The sequence below is a fragment of the Embiotoca jacksoni genome, unplaced genomic scaffold (assembly GCF_022577435.1).
Source record: "Embiotoca jacksoni isolate LCO1_2020_lvr unplaced genomic scaffold, fEmbJac1.0.p SCAF_12, whole genome shotgun sequence".
In the NCBI taxonomy this organism is placed as follows: Eukaryota; Metazoa; Chordata; class Actinopteri; family Embiotocidae; genus Embiotoca; species Embiotoca jacksoni.
This window is the reverse complement of record NW_027185252.1, coordinates 12,327,544-12,347,660: the sequence shown is the minus strand read 5'-3', so window position 1 is coordinate 12,347,660 and position 20,117 is coordinate 12,327,544. Positions and strand designations below refer to the sequence as shown.

At 39.5% G+C, this 20,117-nt stretch overlaps 1 protein-coding gene across 9 annotated transcripts in view; it reads right to left on the bottom strand.

Annotated features, from left to right (window-relative positions):
• The window catches only part of col19a1 (collagen type XIX alpha 1 chain), a 101,724-nt gene that overhangs the window by 18,948 nt on the left and 62,659 nt on the right, over positions 1 to 20,117 (bottom strand). For all 9 annotated transcript variants that reach the window (XM_069144864.1, XM_069144869.1, XM_069144866.1 and 6 more), the window contains 19 exons: positions 19,702 to 19,740; positions 19,539 to 19,574; positions 17,487 to 17,522; positions 16,891 to 16,935; positions 15,943 to 15,987; positions 15,410 to 15,463; positions 14,029 to 14,100; positions 12,391 to 12,432; positions 11,047 to 11,124; positions 10,613 to 10,648; positions 10,370 to 10,414; positions 10,045 to 10,098; positions 9,303 to 9,344; positions 6,088 to 6,192; positions 5,895 to 5,948; positions 5,415 to 5,468; positions 3,816 to 3,869; positions 3,591 to 3,644; positions 487 to 531 (listed from right to left, as the gene is read on the bottom strand). In XM_069144864.1, coding sequence (XP_069000965.1) covers positions 487 to 531; positions 3,591 to 3,644; positions 3,816 to 3,869; positions 5,415 to 5,468; positions 5,895 to 5,948; positions 6,088 to 6,192; positions 9,303 to 9,344; positions 10,045 to 10,098; positions 10,370 to 10,414; positions 10,613 to 10,648; positions 11,047 to 11,124; positions 12,391 to 12,432; positions 14,029 to 14,100; positions 15,410 to 15,463; positions 15,943 to 15,987; positions 16,891 to 16,935; positions 17,487 to 17,522; positions 19,539 to 19,574; positions 19,702 to 19,740 — 990 coding nt within the window. The remainder of the gene's footprint in view (positions 1 to 486; positions 532 to 3,590; positions 3,645 to 3,815; positions 3,870 to 5,414; positions 5,469 to 5,894; positions 5,949 to 6,087; positions 6,193 to 9,302; positions 9,345 to 10,044; positions 10,099 to 10,369; positions 10,415 to 10,612; positions 10,649 to 11,046; positions 11,125 to 12,390; positions 12,433 to 14,028; positions 14,101 to 15,409; positions 15,464 to 15,942; positions 15,988 to 16,890; positions 16,936 to 17,486; positions 17,523 to 19,538; positions 19,575 to 19,701; positions 19,741 to 20,117) is intronic.

The window sequence follows — 20,117 nt, the reverse complement described above, 5'->3', positions numbered from 1 at the left end:
AGGGCAGCTTTTGTAAACGTAGAGGGAGTCAAGGTCCTCATTTAGACGCAAGCGAATGCCCGTGCCCTTTTCAGGCCACTAAGCCTTCCCCTGTCCTCCAAGACTGCAGTTTATGAGACCGGGGTGTGGGGGGGGCCACGGCAAGTTCAAGGGGACGTCTGATGAATTATAGATTTGCCTTTGGAAGTGCTTACTCACTTGCCTTTTAAAGGGACGGAACATGATTCACTGCCAGCGAGTAGGTCGCCACAATTTCATCATACTTGTACTTGTTTGTCAGTTGTGTTTTTCTTGTTGCAGTAAATACTGTTAAACTGAGCAAAACACAAGAGCTGAATAGATGGCTGTGACTCAGTAACCTGACAAATATCTTGAACAGAAGAAAGAGTCGGTAGCAAACTCACACTAAACCTGCATATGAGGTGACATAAAGCGTATGACCCATATTATAAACAGCTGGATCTTGTTGAGGCATCAGGAACTTACCGGAGGCCCTGGAAGCCCTGGTCTACCCTGAGGTCCTTCATTTCCCTGCCAAACACAAACCAGAGGAATTCTTAAACATGTCTATGAATATGGAAATGTTTATCAGGCACCGACCCATGCTCATGTACACCAGTGATCTGGAGCTTCATTTGCAAAGCCTGAAGACAAAAAATAGATCTGCTTACCTATAATTTGATGCACATAGCAATACCAAAATCCAAATTATTCAGTTATTTTGTTTATTATTTTTCTAATCTATGTTTAAGATTTATGATACAACTGCATTCATGGAAAAGAAAAAGTGTACAGAAGTGTTATATATACTCCGTCAAATCTATTTATTTATTCAAGGGTTTAAACCATAGTATTCATCTAAACATATCTCAATACTTTGAATGTAAATTAGAACACACACTAGCAAGTCATGTAGATGTGTACGTCCACCTATTGTATAAAAAAAAAAATCCTGGAAGACTTACACTACCTACATTATACAAGGCTGGATGAAAAAGTTATGAGACTGCTCCTGTTGCACGTGAATGAAGCGCATCCTGGTGACGTGCAGGGAGCCGGTGAGAGGTGTAACCCTTGTGAGAAAGTATGCCAAGTTCAGTCGCTTCGTTAAGATCAGCGCTTGAGTTACGAGCGTCATACACATTTTCCCATTGACTTCAGCGGAGAGCTCACTCTTTCTCAAACTCGGGTAAATCGGCAACAGAGACCATTGAAACATTTCAGAAAATCTTCAGCAATGAAGGAATAAGCCCGGCGAGGTGTTTTGAGTGACATTCACTGTAAATGTTCTGTTCAAGACTGAAGAAGGCGTTTCAGGTCAGGAGTGCAACCAGTTTGGTTTTCTTTAACATTTGCGAGATGGTGCAGTGTGAATTCTTCCCCCAGGGTCAGACTGTCAACACAGAGCTTGGACTGTGACGTTTTGAGGTGTCTGAGAGAAAAGATTTGATGTTTGTGTGTGTAAAATCACGTGCAAACTCCACACTACCCGCAAAAAAATGTCTAAGTAGATTTACTAACGACGTGCAATGTAACACACGTCCCTTTTGCGTGTTTGTCTGGATGCATATGTAATATTGGGCCTTTCTGCCTGAAGGTGCAAAATACTGGGAGGGGAAATGCAGATAGAACAATTTAGCACCCGCAATGATATTTACTAAACCTGAAATAGGAGAAGTGATTGCGTGTTTATCTTAGTACGACTGAAAGGCACGTATTAATCAGATGCGCAAATCTGGAGAGACGGCTGCTCTTATTGTGGTGAGAAGGAGACGCAGGGAACTAAAGAATATGTAGAGATCGTGGTTTTAGACCCGTGGAAACATTTTTGATGCCAGATGGAAAAATTATTCAAATTCAGATCCAGAAAATCACATCATATAAAAGTTATAAATTGATTTGCATTTGATTGTGTGAAATAAGTATTTGATCCCCTAGCAACCAGCAAGAATTCTGGCTCCCACAGAGCGGTTCCATTAGTCCTCTCGCTTTAAGAAAGTACTCCGAATCTCAACTCGTTACCTGTATAAACGAGACTTGTCCACAGAATCAGATTCCAACCTCTCTACCATGGGCAAGACCGAAGAGCTGTCTAAGGACTTCAGGGACAAGATTGTAGACCTGCACAAGGCTGCAATGGGCTACAAGACCATCAGCAAGCAGCTCGGTGAGAAGGAGACAACTGTTGGGTGTGATTATTTGGAAATGGAAGGAACACAAAATGACCATCAATCGCCCTCAGTCTGGGGCTCCACGCAAGATCTCGCCTCGTGGGGTATTGATGATCATGAGAAAGGTGAGGGATCAGCCAGGTGGAAACATTATGCTTCGGGGGTGTTTCTCTGCTAAGGGGACAGGACGACTTCACCGCATCGAGGGGAGGATGGACGGGGCCATGTACTGTGAAATCTTGGGCGACAACCTCCTTTCCTCAGCCAGGACACTGAAAATGGGTCGTGGATGGTTCTTCCAGCACGACAATGACCCAAAACATACGGCCAAGGCAACAAAGGAGTGGCTCAAGAAGAAGCACATTAAGGTCATGGAGTGGCCGAGCCAGTCTCCGGACCTTAATCCCATAGAAAATCTGTGGAGGGAGCTAAAGCTTCGAGTTGCCAAGCGACAGCCTCAAAACCTTAAGGATTTGGAGAAGATCTGCAAAGAGGAGTGGACCAAAATCCCTCCTGAGATGTGTTCAAACCTGGTGACCAACTACAAGAAACGTCTGACGTCTGTGCTTGCCAACAACGGTTTCTCCACCAAGTACTGAGTCATGTTTTGCCTGGGGATCAAATACTTATTTCATACAATCAAATATCGCTAATCAATTTATAACTTTTATATGATGTGATTTTCTGGATTTTTTTTTGTTGATATTCTGTCTCTCACTGTTAAAAATAAATCTGCCATTGCAATTATAGACCGTTCATTTCTTTGTCAGTGGGCAAACTTACAAAATTGGCAAAGTATCAAATAATTATTTCCTTCACTGTAGGTACTTTATTAATCCCTCAAAGGGACATTTTTAGTATACAGCAATCCGCACCTGATTTCAATGACGCAATTACTCAAAGTAAATCACCCGCAAAATGGGTGCAAACATTTTTTGGAAGGAACACGCAATTTAGTACCCATTATTTGAGATCTTAGTGAATCAGGTCCTTGGTGCAAACGATCTGAACTGTGGCATGAGGGCTCTCCAACATGACAACCTGCCTGCACACAGCGATTTGAAAACACGCAGATTTCTCACCCGTAACAACACAGTAGTCGCTCCCCACCGCCCCTACCCACCGGATTTTGCTCCCAAAAGTTTCTTTCTGTTCCCCAAAAATGTGAAACTAAATTTGACCTGGCACTCTGCTAAAGTTTCAGGTCCACGGTGAAATTGCAGACCATCGCTTACAAAACGTGTGCAACTCAGATGTTGAAATTGATCAAGCAATGGAACTTGGAATATTTACTCACAAAAGTTATAGCTTCCTCCTGCTTTGTGCACGTCAAGATGCTGCACTTCATTTGCAAACAACAGGAGCTGTCTTGGAAGTTTTTGATCCACCTTCGACATTTTTTTAAATGGTAAAACTTACTTTATCTCCTTTTGTTCCTAGTTGGCCCATTGGACCAGGTCTGCCCATGAGCCCCTGCAAACATACCAGAATTCTTACAATGACATCTGATTGGAGCAGAAAGCCCAGAAAAATAACCCACTTCCCATAAGTTGCAGTAAAATAGACCATAAAATGGTACGTTGTGGTGTGAGAAGATCAGCGGTTCTGTATTATATTAGACCACATAAAGAGCAGACTTCTCACCGGGGCCCCTATTCGTCCAGTCCCACCAGGAAGTCCTGGGGCTCCTGCAGGCCCCTGAAAGAAACAGTGGGTCAACCTTTTATTTTGGAAAACAATTTCTAACTATTGAAAAAGAACAACTACATTCATATATTTCTGCAATGCCACACTTAGAGACAACCTCCTTGACTCGTTCAGAAACATCATACACGATGGCAAATACAGCACACAGTTACACATTCAGATGTGCAAATTAATAAGTCAGTGAAGAGCTCTGCCCTCACACCTGTATTTGAAATGACAGATCGACCTCAATGTGAACAAGCAATTCACATTACAACAGACGCGCTCCCTTGTGTACAAAGTAAAACATTCATTATGGTCAGTCCATCTGTAATATTTCTATCTATGGTGGTGATGATAGGTGCTGTGGCCATGCTGAACGATACACTGCTCACTGCACACCAGGCAGATATTCTACATTTAAGGATTAATGTGCAATTTATCAGTCCAAGATTTCAACTACACTGTAAATGATGAATTAGAAAACATTTCTATACAGTGTAATGGCTACTGGGTTTATAGCATGTATAGTATGTATAGTATCAATGAGTATGCAGAAGCTATAAAAAAAAGGTTTTGTCTATTGTGGGGCATTTCCATCTTTAACAATATGTTTAGAATATATGTTTACTGTACTATTTGTTTTATCTTAAAGATAGCATTACATGTGTTTCTATCAGTTACGTTGGGCAACAAAATTGTACCGTTATTTTGTTCCACAAACAGAAATAGGTGGAACTTATAGTATATTGAATAGTTTAGGTGCTACGTGTATATTGGTTTAATAACATGTCATTATTGTTCATATTAAAACATCACTCTTTAGTGTTTAGCAGTAGACTGCTAGCATACTTCCAAGGCATTGTTTTTCCATTTCCCTGTGAGTATGCTGGAACAAAAAAAGCTATGGCTGATAGAGAAATTCTGCAAATATATTTGAAATCAGCATGCAAAATACCCAAGAAACAGGTGTTTCTTTGCATGGGACAACATATCAACCAGTATTTTTTCTCTTATCTATGAAAGGAAAAATGACTTCAATGGGGCTATAAAACAAGTTTTTTAATGAGCCTACATAAACAAGTAGCAAATACATCTACGTTAGTTAAAATCCCCTGCTATTGCAGTTCAATGTTGAAAGTTGACCTATGAAATGTTTCACAACTCCTCTAAAGAGTGCTTTTTTTTTAATGAACACACACACACACACACACACACACACACACACACACACACACACACACACACACACACACACACACACACACACACACACACACACACCTGCATATAGACAGACACTCGTGCAGGGCAGGATACATTCTTTCTAAAGAATCAGAGAGTAACAGATGGGGCATAGTGCACACGCGGCACCGTGGGTAGCGTTTGATAGTTACTTTTGAAAACAGACTCCTCAGACAGGCTTTAAGATGAGGCAGACATTAACAACATATTTACATTCTTTTGAAAAGCCTGTTTCGCAATGTCACAGTGATTTCCGGATGGTTAGATAATTACTGGATTTATTTGTTTAGATGAAACTTCTTTTACACTCACCTCACCACCTTCCTCTCCTGTGGGGCCTGGGAATCCTCTTTCTCCTTTAATTCCCTGCAGGAAGGTGAAACCAGTGAATGTTTTTCACCAAACATGGGAAAAAAACAAAAAACCTTAAACTAAAGTCTGATGTGTGTAAACTTCAAAATGTCTTTTGCAGCACACCACTTGAAATTGCCTAGCCTGTGGTACAAGACTGTATCCATAGCAACAACTTCTGCAGAGAGACTGTTCAGAATAATATGAGTTGTTGAACAGCTGGTTAGGCTTCCAGCGATAATCCAAAGGAAATTTATGAAAAGCATTTGCCAATGTAAATTTCTATACACTAGATTACACACAGATTTCAGCAAACATGAGGCTATTACTTTTACAGATTCTTGTCTTGCTGAGAAACTCAACAATGAATTTAGTAAAAATCACATTACATGTGTTTTGTTATTCACTGGGTTTATTTATGACTGATATTCCCTTGCCTACCTTTGGGCCTTCTTTTCCAGGGTTACCCGTCGGACCTCTCACACCTGGATCCCCCTGTTTAGGGTTGAAGTACACCATGAATATGGCCGTACGCACACACAACAGGGTATTGTGTAATGCAATTCCTCGGTCAGATAAAAATGTTTACACAGTCTGCTCCAAATTGCCTGCATTGCTAATGAGTTACTTGCACCTTTTCTCCCACCAAGCCTTCCACTCCTTGCTCTCCAGGGGTCCCCTTCTCTCCCTTCTGCCCAGGCAGCCCGGGGACTCTCGTCTGGCACACACTGCAGGCATTCTGCCATCGCAGGCAAGGTGGGAAGTAAAAAGTGATGGCACAGATAAGATTTAATCGTGCTGGGTTGGAACACTGCATTTTTGCCCAATATTATGTCACATCCCCTGGGTGGTGGAGAAGACCCCGAATGACACAAAGTGTTCTCTAAATGTCTGCAGAGCAGAAATAATGTGAACCCGCCAATAGTGCCTCCAAGAGTGTCTCTCTTCCAGGTGACTGGTGAACTTTGTCAAACTCACTGACTGTGACATTTAGGTGAGAATCTTAAATATCATTGTCCCTGATCTAGTTCAGGAATGAAGTGGGAGCACTAAATTAGAAATAGGCAGTGGAGGGCATTTCAAAATTAAAACTATTTAAATGAAAATCAGAAACTGAATTTGAAAATCAAAAGGAAAAATAAGCTCCACATCGCCTCATCTCATACTAATCATCCAAGAGTTCAAGGAAATGTTATCAGTATAACAAAATAAGAGGAACATGCTATTATTGAAAGTAAATGAAAGGAAAAATATATGCCTGAGTCAAATGTGTCCTTTTTCTTTATCAAGGTGTCGAAAGTACTAATTTGAGTGCTGCAATGCTACTCTGATGAAGGATGTAAACAGTAGTAGAATCTAACAGAGAACTTAATGGATAAAAAAAAAAGCTGACATTGAGAGAAAGGGTGAAAGAAAATTATAAGACTGCTGACATCTGGCTTTATAAATGATTAATCATTTGAAGGCATTACATTTATTGTCAGAGTTGACGTGTGTTAAGTATTAAAATTGAAAAAGCTTTAATTTAAGTGCTTTCCTGCAGGTAATCACATGAACTAAGGTTACTAATCTACTTCCCTCAAACAAAAAAATAAAAAAGAGGAAAAGAACAAGTTAGTAATTTGCATGGTTTTTGATAGACTATTCCCATTATGAAAGGTAAAAGCTAAAAAGATTTTTGATCTCCCTTTTTACACTGTAATCTTAAATAATACAGGCTGAAAAATGGTTCAAATTAGGTATGGTATTGAAGCCCCAGTTCACATTCTGCATTCAGTCAGAAAAGGTAAAGAGACCTTGAGCACCGTTTGCTGCAACTGATGAAAATTTTTGGAGCAATGACTTCTATGTATAATGATAAGTTAGAAAACAGATTCAAAGGGAGAAAATAAAGAAACAGAATGCAAATCTGATTATTTTAGGACCAGACTTGTACAATATTTCCTAAGAGTTAGCACTCTTTAACAAGTGGTAATGGGGGAGGAAGGTTTGAGTGGCGATGAAAGTCAGTTTATAAAAAATAAATTAAACAGTAGTTATAAGAGTAAGAGAAGTGAAAGCTATTCTAAAAGGCCCTTTTTATTTGGGCTTTTTTGGTATTTTAATAAGATGCCTGAAATGGTGCCGCAGAGCATGAGTTAATGTAAAAGATCTAAGACTTCTTCGATGCACATAAAAGGTTTATTTTTCTCAAATTTCTTGTGAGCACTTCACCTCTGCCAAGATATTCCATCCAGCCATCAGATGTGGCACATCAAGATGATGGTGAAACAGCATGATTATTGCACAGGTGTGTCTTGGACTGGTCACACTGAAAGGCCACTCTAAAATATACAGTTTTATCTTGAATTTCTTTACAGTATTGAAGTTAGAGTTGATCAGGTTGTTCATTCTGGCCTGAGTGCTGGTCCTCTCCAGCATTCCGCAGAGCATCTTAAACAGGCTCAATGGGTGGCATGTCTGGTGAGTGTGCAGGCCAAGCAAGAATAGGGATTTTTTTTTTCCAGCTTTCAGGAATTTTGTACAGATCCTAGCAACAAGGATGGTGCATTATCATGCTGCAACATGAAGCGATGGCGGAGGATCAATGGCATTAAAAATGGACCTCGGGATCTTGTCACAATATCGCTGTGCATTCAAATTCAACAAATGCACTCATGTTCGTGGTCCGTAGCTTATGCATGCCCATACCACAACCCCACCGCTAAAACAGGCCACTCTGTTCACAATGTTCACATCAGCAAACCGCTCGCCCACATGACACCATACGGCTGTCTGCTATCTGCCCGGTACAGAGTAAACCAGGACTCGTCCATGAAGAGAACACTTCTCCAAAGTGCCAGACGCCATCGAAAGTGAGCATTTGCCCACTCACTGCCAGATGCGCTTACACGTTTTGAGAGAGCGTGCAACCAACAGGCCACACAACTGTTTGTGTTGAGTGATAAAAGTGTACGTTTTAGAGTGGTCTTTTATTATGACCAGTTCATGACACACCTGTGCAGTAATCATACTGTTTAATCATCTTCTTAAAGTGCAAAACCTGTCAAGTGGCTGGATTATCTTGGCAAAGGCATAGTGTTCACTTATATGGATTTTAACAATATGCTCTATAAACGTGTCTATAATTTCTTAGTTCATTTAATAATGCCACAAAAATAACATTTTGTGTGACAATACAGAGATTATTTACCTCATTTACCTTCTGCACTGGTTCATGTTATATTTGTGTCTCAAGACATCCATAGTTTGTAAAGATAGGTTAACTACAAACAAAATGTGATTTAACCGCATTTTATTTACTGGAAATTTGGTTGCTGCTGTTCCATTAAAACTGCTGTAGTATTAAATATGAATTAGGAAAATCCTATGTTTATGTGTATTTTTGTGTCTAGCAAGTGGTTATTAGTCAACAAATTATTATTGACAGAAATAAACATTGACTAAAACCTTTAACACCAAACAGCTTTTGTTTGGTGTAAAAGAGACTATGGTCACATGTTAATTTCTGTGCGACAGTAATCTCTGTATTAACGTTTTTACACTTTATTTGCAGTGCACAGGTGCGATATTTCTACAATCCATAATATGTCAGACTGAGCACCTGCGGTGAATGAGTGGTTTTGGATCTCTTGTTAAATTATTTGCTGGATATAATTCACCCAGTCGTCCTGATGGAGGCACTCAAGGGCTGTAACTACAGGATCTCTCTAAACTGATGGAATCCATATATTAGTAGAAATGTGCTTTTCAAATCAACAAACGCTGATCATTTTAAATACTGACAATCTTGTGCATGCTATTCTTTGTGAAAAGCTGTCATTTTCATTTACTGTGAAGAAGAGATACCTTAAGTAAAGCACCCATGTCTCCAACAATTGGCAGGGCAGTCTGTCAGAGAGAGAAGAAAAAGTCTTAATTTCAGAGATAATCTTGAATGTTTTTGAAACATTCTGCAGTTGCTTGTTTGATGCAACTGCATCTTGTTAATTGCTCAACCCATCACCAATCATACATATCAGACTTTGATTGTAATTTACCCTGAACAGTTTTAATACATTTCTGTTTCAGTGTTTTATTTTCATGTTTTATCTGTAATGCTGGAGGAAACAGTTTAATAACTTTGTTGCTGGAGGACAGAATCCACACAGCTTCAAAATATTGTTGTTCTCTAAAACTGAGAAAATAATTTTGAAATAAAGCTCATGTACGCAGAAAATAAAAAACATAAATTGGACTACAAATGGGTTTCATGCATCTTTACAACACATGAATATAAATAAGGTTAAAATGCTAAGTTTTCAAGGCTTTGAAGCAGTAGCAGCCGCCATCACAACTACAGTAAATGCTGCTGAGACAAGAAATACATGAAAACCATATGCTAACAACGGGGTGCTGCCAATTTGTCATAAACCGCAACGTTTTCCTGAATGTGATGTTGGTTAGTGAACAGTAGGACAAGCTGCTAATTATCCCAAAACTGGAGCTGCACTCTGAATTTTGACTTTGACTTTAAGGTGGTCTCCGTTGTTCTCACTGCTGATCGGTGATGCTGAATTGCAGAAAGCAAAAATGAGATTTTCTTACTTACTGGTTCACCTGGAGGTCCAGCAGGACCCGTTAGGCCTGGTCTACCAGGGGAGCCCTTTAATTGAGACAAAGGAAGGAGTTAACAGCCCTCCTGTTATATCTGTTTAATATATAATATTAATATATATTAAACAGACATGCAAGACTATAACTTGCTGCTTTCACACCCATCTCGGTTGGTGGGGATTTGTGTCCAGGAGCTGTGATACATTGCACTTGTTCATCCACAGTCTGTAGCTGACATTCTTTTTTGCTCCCAGCCATCTTTTATCTGCAGATGTGTGAGGGAGTGAAAAAGAGTGAAAGGATAGACTGATCTCACTCACCTCTCTTCCGGGAGCTCCAGGAGGTCCAGATAAACCACGAGGGCCCTGAAAAACACAGTGACAGTTGAACAATCTTGCGTTACACAATCAGCTAACAACAGACAAACACTGCAGTGTTATTTGTGCTGTAAAATAATTGCCAGGCTGTGAGCCACAGCATCAATTAACTGCATTTTTTTTCTTCAAATAAACTTGAAAATGTTGTTTGTGTGTTGTGGATACAGATAATTTTTTTTTACAGACCTCCATTCCTGGCTTCCCTGGGTGTCCCATGGGGCCCTAAGAACACATCACACATCTTGTTAACACCATCTGCCCTCTAGCACCCAGGATACAATAAAGGAATGGTGTTAGACACCTTTTGCTCTATTGATTCTCTGTCTCCAACAATCCTGTATTTCAAAAATGAACGCAGACTCACTCGCGGTCAAATCTGTGAGTTTCAAACAAGCGGTGGAGAGCACATCTGATAAAGGCAGAGTGTAATGCACCAGCACCTCACAGTAATGACCAGTGTTTTCATCTGAGGGTCTAGTTAATGAACACTTACATTGACATTCAAACAGTATCTCTTTCTTTCAATGGCCAAGACAAAGACGAGGACCTGAAGGTATCATAGTTTGAACTAAATAATGAATGCGGGAGACACCGACCAATCAATACATCATCATACTCACAGGTGGGCCCATGACACTCTCCCCAGATTCGCCCTTTTCACCATGTTCTCCTGGCAATCCTGGGATACCTCTTTCCCCCTGAAACAAACACAAGAGAGCAGTCAGTGGGGAATCAGTGATAGTGAATCCAGAAGAACGGAGAGCTGCTGCACTGCGTGATCATTAAGTATTCAAACTCTGCCGGAACCCATTCCCCTTTATCTTTTGCCTTCAGTAGCTTCAAGGGTAAGAAACGCAGCTATGGTGAAGGCCATTGGCATGCACATGTTCATTATCTGCTGCATTTGAACTCGTGTACGAGCTGTGATACACAGTATATTCAAATGTACTTTTATTTTCTCCATGACAACACCATTGATAACTGGGCATGATATCATGATGAAAACGTAAATATCTTTTCTACAGTTTATAGTCAAGTGCATACAGCACTGCTAAGTTGTGCTTCGTTTCAGAGGATGTGTAACTACTGTGGAGGCAAGTTTACACTCAAAAGTCAATAATGTAGCTGTTGTCGATTGTCCGATTTCAGTCACAAACCGTTTCACAGTAAAATCCTTGTTAAGATATGAAGGGTTTCTGCCTACTGAAACACTAGAGGGCTTTAAATATGAAATATATAGTATTGAGTCTGTGTTATGTAATGCAGTTAATGTCACAGGCCAAATGGTAGCGGGTCAGAGGGAGGCTTTGAGTTGAAGTTGTGAATCAAGCAATACACCTTGAATGTCACGATGACAACTTCAAACCATTCCATTTGTTTTTACTGGCCTTCTTTCATGGCATATGCTTTAGAAAGAGTTGAATCTTCAATCACTAAAAAAACATGAATTTCAACCAGAATAAGAGAAAAGAACAGTGGCAGAGCTTTGTTCCTGTGCCCTCAGGTAGCACTACACCAATGGATGGATGTATTTGTTAGACTGTTGTGTTAAAATATCAGTCTTCCTGCAGAATTCCAGATTGAATCTTTAAATAGTTAAAATGAATAATTCATAAATTGTCTGCAAGCACAAAAGCAAACTTGACCAATCCACCCACAGTGATTGTTAAATTGTATAAAAATATTATTGTAGCCTGACAATATACACTTTTATATAATCACTAGAGTTAAATATCCTCCGGTTAAAATCAGGTCACGAAAACATCTGGAATTTTCAGTTGGAGCTGATAAAGGGGTGCTTGATTTTTTTCTGAACAGAGCTGTGTGATACAAAAACATTGGTAACCACAAACCTGCAGTGGTTCATGTGAAACACACACAGATGATATAAACATCACTGATCTGTCTGCAGAAGTTAACAGATGGTTGTGTTAATGATGTTCCACCACCACACTGTCTCTTACCTTTGGCCCACGAGACCCTCGAGTTAGAGACAAGCCATCGGCCTGTGGAACGACAGGAAGAAGACATCAGAATTGGGATTCACTGTACATTCATCAACTTTGAGAACTGAGGTGGAGACACAAATAAAAAGCTGCTCCAGTGCTGGAATTAATACAGGACTCCTGAATCTGTACGAGCCACACACCACAGTGTAAACAGTCTGAACACAGCATTACATTATGAGCTCATGCTCAATACTATTAACAGCATTCTTATTCGTTTCTATGTACAGAGTCACAGTGATAATGCTATACCACAGAGAAAAACATCTTGAAGCATTATTTACTGTATCCTCCAGATGAGACATTGATTTCTGTAGTCAGCATGTAGTAGTGTTACAAGTCCTATATTGCACAATGTAAATGAGCTGTGCAGAAGTTGGATTTCAACCAACACAGCAATTCTACCATTTTCGGGGGAAATGTACCAATTCACTCAAACATAAAACTGGAAAGTTTGAGAAGTGTAGAACTTTTAAAGGCAGATATGATCCTATGACTGCATTTTCTATTAAAAAACAACAACTTCCAATCGACATCACACATTAGCACTCTACTGAAACAAAACCTCTATACCAGTATATGGGGGTAGAGAGTGATTAGATATCTATGCAAATAATAATACGTCAACATAAACAAAGAGAAAACTGTTCATTATTCATTTGAAGGCAAAATCAATATAGTGACATTAACTAGTTGAGCAGGCTGACTCATTAAAGATGCTCAGACCAGCTGCACTGACTTCTGTTTATTGCTTTTTTCCTTATCTCTGTCTTACATAACAAAGACCATGAAGAGAATCCATTTTCTTCCAATGCCTCCACACATAAATGGCATTTGTAAAAAACAGACAGATGTCTGCTCTAAAAAAGACAAAAAATAACAGTTTCTCTTTGTTTACTTTTTGACCTATGTAACAAAAGGCCAATAAGAGGTTATTGAAATGCTGTAAACATCTCCCCATGACACCCATAAAGCCCTCTTCTCCAATCCTTTTCCAATTTTCAGAGGGCTGGAGTATGTTAAAGAGGTTTAAATACTTCTGCCTGAACACAATCTTGCCCTCATTACTCTGCTCACAGTACCCCTTTGCTTGATGAGTAGGACCGCTGTCTCGCTTAATGTTCAGTTCGGTGTTTCCACACAAACAAAATATGATTGTTTAAAGCCACAGAGCACTGCCGGTGATTGAGGAGGGCAAGTGCCGTCAACCAAGACTGAGACCTTGGCTGCACACGCACCGCCTTTTTTGGTGAATCTATAATGAACTTTTCTATATGCAAAGCCATGTCCATAAAAGAGAGTGCTTCAACAGCTATAAGCTCCAAAATGGGAGGATAGGTGATTACGCAGGCTGGGGTTATCTAATGGTGGATTGCTTTAATGACATCGCATCTCCATAATGTCATGCCATCTACGCAGCCGGAGGAGCTAGTTTCCTTAACTTGTCTGCTGTTGTTCTATCTGTTTGCAGATGATCTACACTTCTGAACTCCTATTACATTTTCCTCTGTTGTTTTTGAGTTCTATGCGAACAGTTTCTGTAAGGTCGACAAGGTCAGATGAAAGCAACTTGTCTGAACTCGATTTGATACTCACCACATATCCGCCCCCTGCTTCACCTGGCTCTCCCTTAGGACCCTGTGGCCCGATCAATCCACCAGAGTCCCCCTGTGGACATTAAGACAGACAGTGTTCAGAAGTTTCTCCATAGATGAAGTGTCAAACTGACTGTCATCTCAACACTGCAAAGGAGGTGCTGCATTACACACACATGGATGTGAAGAAAAGATTCTGGATCACATATGCATACGTAACAGTTATAAACATGAATGTTGTTTGTTAAGAGGGAAAAGCTTTTGGCACAGACCCTTACAAACCTATCGCGTCTGCAAGTTTAAGAATTGCTGTCCAAAAGGCAGAAACAGCAGTGTCAGGTTTTTTTTTATTGGTTTCCTGCCTCAGCTAAATTTGGCGAATGTTGCCATGGATACAGTTTCATTCAAAAGTTTTTAGCATTAACCTTTTGTACAAACACGCATGGTGATGATGCCCACTGACTTTAGACACCCCTTCACTTTAGTTTATCACAAATGCCTGCAAAAGCTACCGACTTTCCCATCAGCCTCAGCTGTACTTTGTCTTTACTGCTAATTCTAAAAGGAAACATGCTAACCAGCTAAACTGAGATGGTAAATAATATAAATATAATAAATGTCATAATAGTCAGAGTATGTTATGTTGACACTTTCATTTAGACAGTTGTTATCATGGTGTGGAATAGTTTTGTCAACAATATTAGCAGCCAGTACAACTGATAAAGAACTAGTCGGGCACACTGGTAAAACTATAACTTGTCGTTTAAACGCTTCATTTTTTGTGTGATTGTTTGGTTGATTAAACAACCAAGATGATGCATTGGTAAGTGAACTTTAGAGCCCTTGTTTGGAGTAGGAATAGACCCTGGATCATATTCAGTGCACAGACGTTCCCAAGTCTATCCAGAAAGGCCGCTTCAGAGTTAACATAAGTATAGCGAATATGACAAATGAATAGGAGACTTAAGAACTTTATACGAATAAACATGGGAGGCCGAAGCAATTTAGCTGTATTTCTTTGCCTTTGAGTTGAACAGAGTGACTCCGGTGGGTGGGGAGAGTTGAGTACAGCTTCATTTATTTTGACAAGCAACAAACCCCATTAAATATGCATGTCAACTGCGCACTTTTCCACTTTACTACTTTGGCAGTTTCAGCACAGCGTTTGGAGCTGTACTGCAAAAGGAAATTTGTGAACAAATGACAAAGTAGTCAGAGGCATCAAAGATGAGAACACAAAGTTACAGCATGATTGAGATGGCACGCAGGGCGAGTAATCTGAAAGGTGTCTTTACAAGTCATCTAGCATGTTCAATCTGTGATTCAACATCACAGCTTCGTATTTTTCTTTAAGGTGAGAACTTGATTTGAAGTTTACCTACCTTTTCTCCTTTCAGGCCATCTCTCCCAGACACCCCCTGCTCCCCTGGCGAGCCCTGTAAATAGTGGTGAAAAGAGACACATCTATCACCAGGCCTTCATCTTCTCACACACATTTATCTCCTCCTCCTCACTGCTTCAGCGGGCTGCTGTGTTCCAACATAATTTCCCTTAGCCAGGATTTATGAAATGCCTCTTTTCCCTCCCTGCTTTTGAATAAAGACAGATGCTCATTACCGAAGCAGGTGTGGAGAACAGATTGGGCCGCTGCCTCCATTCCTGGCATAAAGCGCTTAGATTTGCCTCTTTCCACTAATTAATTCTTAAATTTGATTACTGATCGTCTGTGTAAAAATTCTGGACTTTTCCCTCTACTTCCTTTCTGTCTCTGCCTGTTGAAGTTTATCTCTTCATCTCTCTTTCATTTTGGCAGCCTGAGTTGAGGGAGTAGAGGATATGGCAAGGTGACAGATAAGGCGATGAGAGAAAGGAGGGCTTGACATGAAGTGCTGGTGTCTAGTGCCAGTGTACTTACCGAGCTGCCTGGGAGTCCAGTGGGTCCAGGCAGGCCTTGCTTGCCCTGGCAAAACACAAAGGAAAACCAATACTTTCTATTTTCTCTCTTTGTTTGGTGACAGCAGTGTCTGGGCTTTGAGTGTTATAGCTCAGCCAGCTTTGCTGCAGACACATACTTTCCAGAGTATTTCAAATAGCAGTGTTGTTTAAGTGCTGCCCGTTCTGCCTTTTTAATTAACCATAGTTAGTTCAATGGCAATTACTGTATGCTGGTTTCATAATGACTGAGCATCCGTAGGTTCGCATGCACAGATTATTTCAAAAGCTTATATCCGGGCTATGCTGTTATTCTAGATGAGCTCTTTATATGCTTTCCCCTTTTAGAGTCATTATTGTCTTCGTATATGCGGATGATCTAAATGATCCACATATTACCATGGAAACTGAACTTCTGCTGCATGATATCTGAGAAAAGATCCCATATCCTGGCTGCTAATGCACTCTGCTTTCATGACTGGGAGAAAAATGCATGTGCATTGTAATGAACCTTTCATGCTATTTTCATTAACTTTCTTCAAAAGATTACATTTACGATACATATGTAAACAAAGCATTACTTTTTAAAAAGGGCACAAACTAATATCATTTTATCCTGCTATCAATATAAGATTCATACAATTCCAGCCAAAGAAACAATTAAATGGCGGACTTACATTCTAATAATTTAGATTCCGCTCTTACAAGATCAACATAAAATGTTGAAATTGGAATGTTATTTTACTTTTATTAATGACATCAAGTAATCAAGTAACCTTGTATTTTCTTTGCACCATGATCACAGGTATGGCACCCTTTCACATAAGTGAATGTGGGTGTATTGTCTCCCCTCATATTCAGCAGGTTTTTAGACATCTGTCTCACCTACAGTAAGTGGCACAGCAGACATGAGATAAATATAAGAACTCACCTCTGGACCTTGATCTCCCTTTAGTCCTGGTGGCCCGATGTTTCCCTGTTACATCATCAAAAAGGGTGAAAACGAGGTCGAAGGTACGCAGCAAAATGTAAGAGAAAAACATCTTGAGATTTGTGGGTTTTTTTTACACATTACAGAGAAAGATTATTGGTTAGGCCAACATACGATTTCTTTCTGGATTCAATAGTGTAGGACTTTTGTACACTCAAAGAAGGTTTCCAAAGGTTTGGAGAGACATAAACAACAGAAAGGAGTGAAGCAACTGTAGCAATTGGAGATGAATTTCTCATGTGCCACTAGTAATTCTAAGCCCTCTGATTACAGCTAAAAAATATGCCACATTGAAGGCCCATAGTGGCCCAGGATGTGCGATATGTCAAACAATATGTCATCTTTTCTACAATTAAAATGACTTTGAGCAATGATCTGTAAACTCCATAAAGCTGTAACTACTGTTGCACAGACTCTGATTAGGGCTACACAGAATGGTACTCAATGGACACAAAGGGATTCGGAGCTGTATTTTGTTGGCAGTGCATATTGTTGCTGAAGTTTTAAGTGTCAGGGTTAAGGCTTCAATAAGTCACCTTGACACCTTGCGGTCCTTGAACTCCTCCCTCCCCCTGCGGAAAGTAAAGGAAATAGCAACTAGTTAAGGAAGCCATTCTTTCAGGTTTAAAAAATGTCCCTCAAGGACATTCATGAAGCTTTTTGTATTATGTGAAGGTTAAGAATACAAAAGTATTTACTTTACCAAAGTCTGCGTATCTGCTTTTAGAATGTGAATGTGAATGAATGACTACTTTAAAAAAAAGAACTTGTAGATGTCATGTTTTTTTTTTTACTCATTCCTACTTTACACTTATTCATAACATTTACACAGAAGCCAAATTTTTGTCCACCAGAATTCATAAAGCTTCCCTCGTGCAGATTTGACACAATCCAGCATTTAGACAGCGCACTTTACTTCCGTTACTTTAGACTGTGTGCTTTTGCACATTTTATTTGAAATGAAATAACAGATACAGTGTTTAAGTGCAACGTCTCAGCTTTAATTTGAGTCTGCACCCGAAGTTCAAAAGTAAATGGACAAATACACGAAGTCAAACTAAATCATTTTTTATATTTATAATTTAGTGGAAAGTCCTTTGCCGTTAATGACTGCTTGAGGTATACAGGTCTTTACAGTGTGTCCACTTTGCTCTCTGTCTATAGTTTTTTGTCTTCAGCAAGTAAAATGTATTTTCAATCAGACAGATATTAGGTTAATCAATACTGCACCTCTTCATCATTTTGCTTTGAGCGTATGTTTAGGACAGTTCCCCTGCTGAACAATGAAATGTCTTTCAATGAGTTTTCACGCTTTTGGCTGAATCTGAGCGCACAGGATGCTCCTATATATTTCTGTATTGATTCGGTTGCTTCAGAGGCACCACCATGTTCGACATGTGGTGGTATGCTTTAGGTCATGAGCTTTTGTTCTCACCACATTTTTTCTCTTTCAATCATTTTGATTGAGGTTAATTTTTCTCTCATCAGTCCGTACAACTTTGTTCCAGAAGTGTACGTCTTTCTTTTTGTATGTTTTCATGACATGCTACCTGAGGTCTTTGTACTTTTGGAGTCTAACCAGGAGTGTGCCTCTCCTGGTGAGTCCTCTGAGGTCATAGTCATGAACTCATCTGTTGATTGCTGACAAGGAAACATGTACGCCTACATCCTGGAGAGTGTTCTTTACTTGATGTGCAGTTAAGAAGTTTTTCTTGAACAAAACAATCATTTTTCAGTCATCAACAAGACTTGTGTTTCTCAGTTTGCATGCTATTTTCTTGTTTTCCTGTGTTCACCTGCATTTTTTAGAACAAAAGAACACTATTGATTTTGACAAACAAACTACTGTGGATAACTCTAAAAGAGTTTTCCTTTTACCGAGCCTTATTACGATCTCCCTCACTTGCATGGTAACTTTTTCGCTCCTCATAGTGACAGACAACACCACCTAAATCTAAACGTTGAAATGCACACATTTATCCAAGAAACATTTAGTAGCTAGTGTTCAATTACCTCTGAACCCTTGAAAATTGGCCATTATGTGTTAAAAGATTTAATATCTCACACACAGTTCTTTCAATGTTGACATAAACGTATATACTCCAATTAAAGCTGAAACTTGGCACTTTAATATAGTTTATTTCATATTGAATGTAGCGACACAGAGAGTCTAAAGAACAAAAAATATGCCTCTGTCCAAATATTTACCTTTATTTGCTTTTCTTTTTCATTTAGCTGACCGTCTTTTGATGTTTGGTCGATAGCTGCATCAGTGGCTTTTGTGATCTGTTTGCCTTAAGTAGTTGCATCTGTTGTTTTTAGGTCCAAAAAAATAACTGTATTTCAATTTATTCAGTGCCTCACCTAGTGCTTCTCCACAGAGCACAAGGATGAAATCAAACTCATCGTCTGAACAGCAGGTGACGTTCAATCGTTCTTTCAAAATCAAATGTCAATGCTGTTTTTTGTTGATGTTACATAATAAAAATGGGAGATTGTTGTTGATGTGTCAATGTTTGAAAAAATAATACTATATTTCTTATGGTTAAATCGTCTTTGCAATGACATAATTATGACAGAATAGTTACCTCATGTCCCTTTTGGGTTCTTTCCTTCATTTCATCCTTAAAAACAAGACAAAGCAGACCACTTCACAATCTGACTGCAGTGTTCTTTGTGGGAAATTTGAACAAGGAGCAACAGAAAACAAGAGACACCATTTTACTTTGTATGAAATAAACAGCTGCTTACAGTTGCAGAGAGCTGTCTTAATCCATAAGCTGTCATCACCTAGAAGTAATGAAAGAGACACAGCGTTCTCTAAATAGTCTCCATTCATCCAGCAATTACTGCAAGTAAATACTTTAAAAAGTGAAAATGAACTGAGCTGAGCTGCTGGTTGTTTTTAAAGACAATATACAAGCAACAGCTTCCTTCTTGATTCACAATATATGAACCCAACCTGACTCCTCGGCCTGATTAGCGGAGATTAAATCTGTATTCAGATAGAAAATATTAAATTGTCTTTCATATCTTCAGTAAAAGCTCAGAGATCAGGTGACAGTGCAGCTGGGCAGAGCCCTCGACATCAAATTTAAATAAAACGGAGGAGAGCAGGTCAAGACCCCGTGATGCACCCAAATTAAAGTAGCAATTACTCATATTCA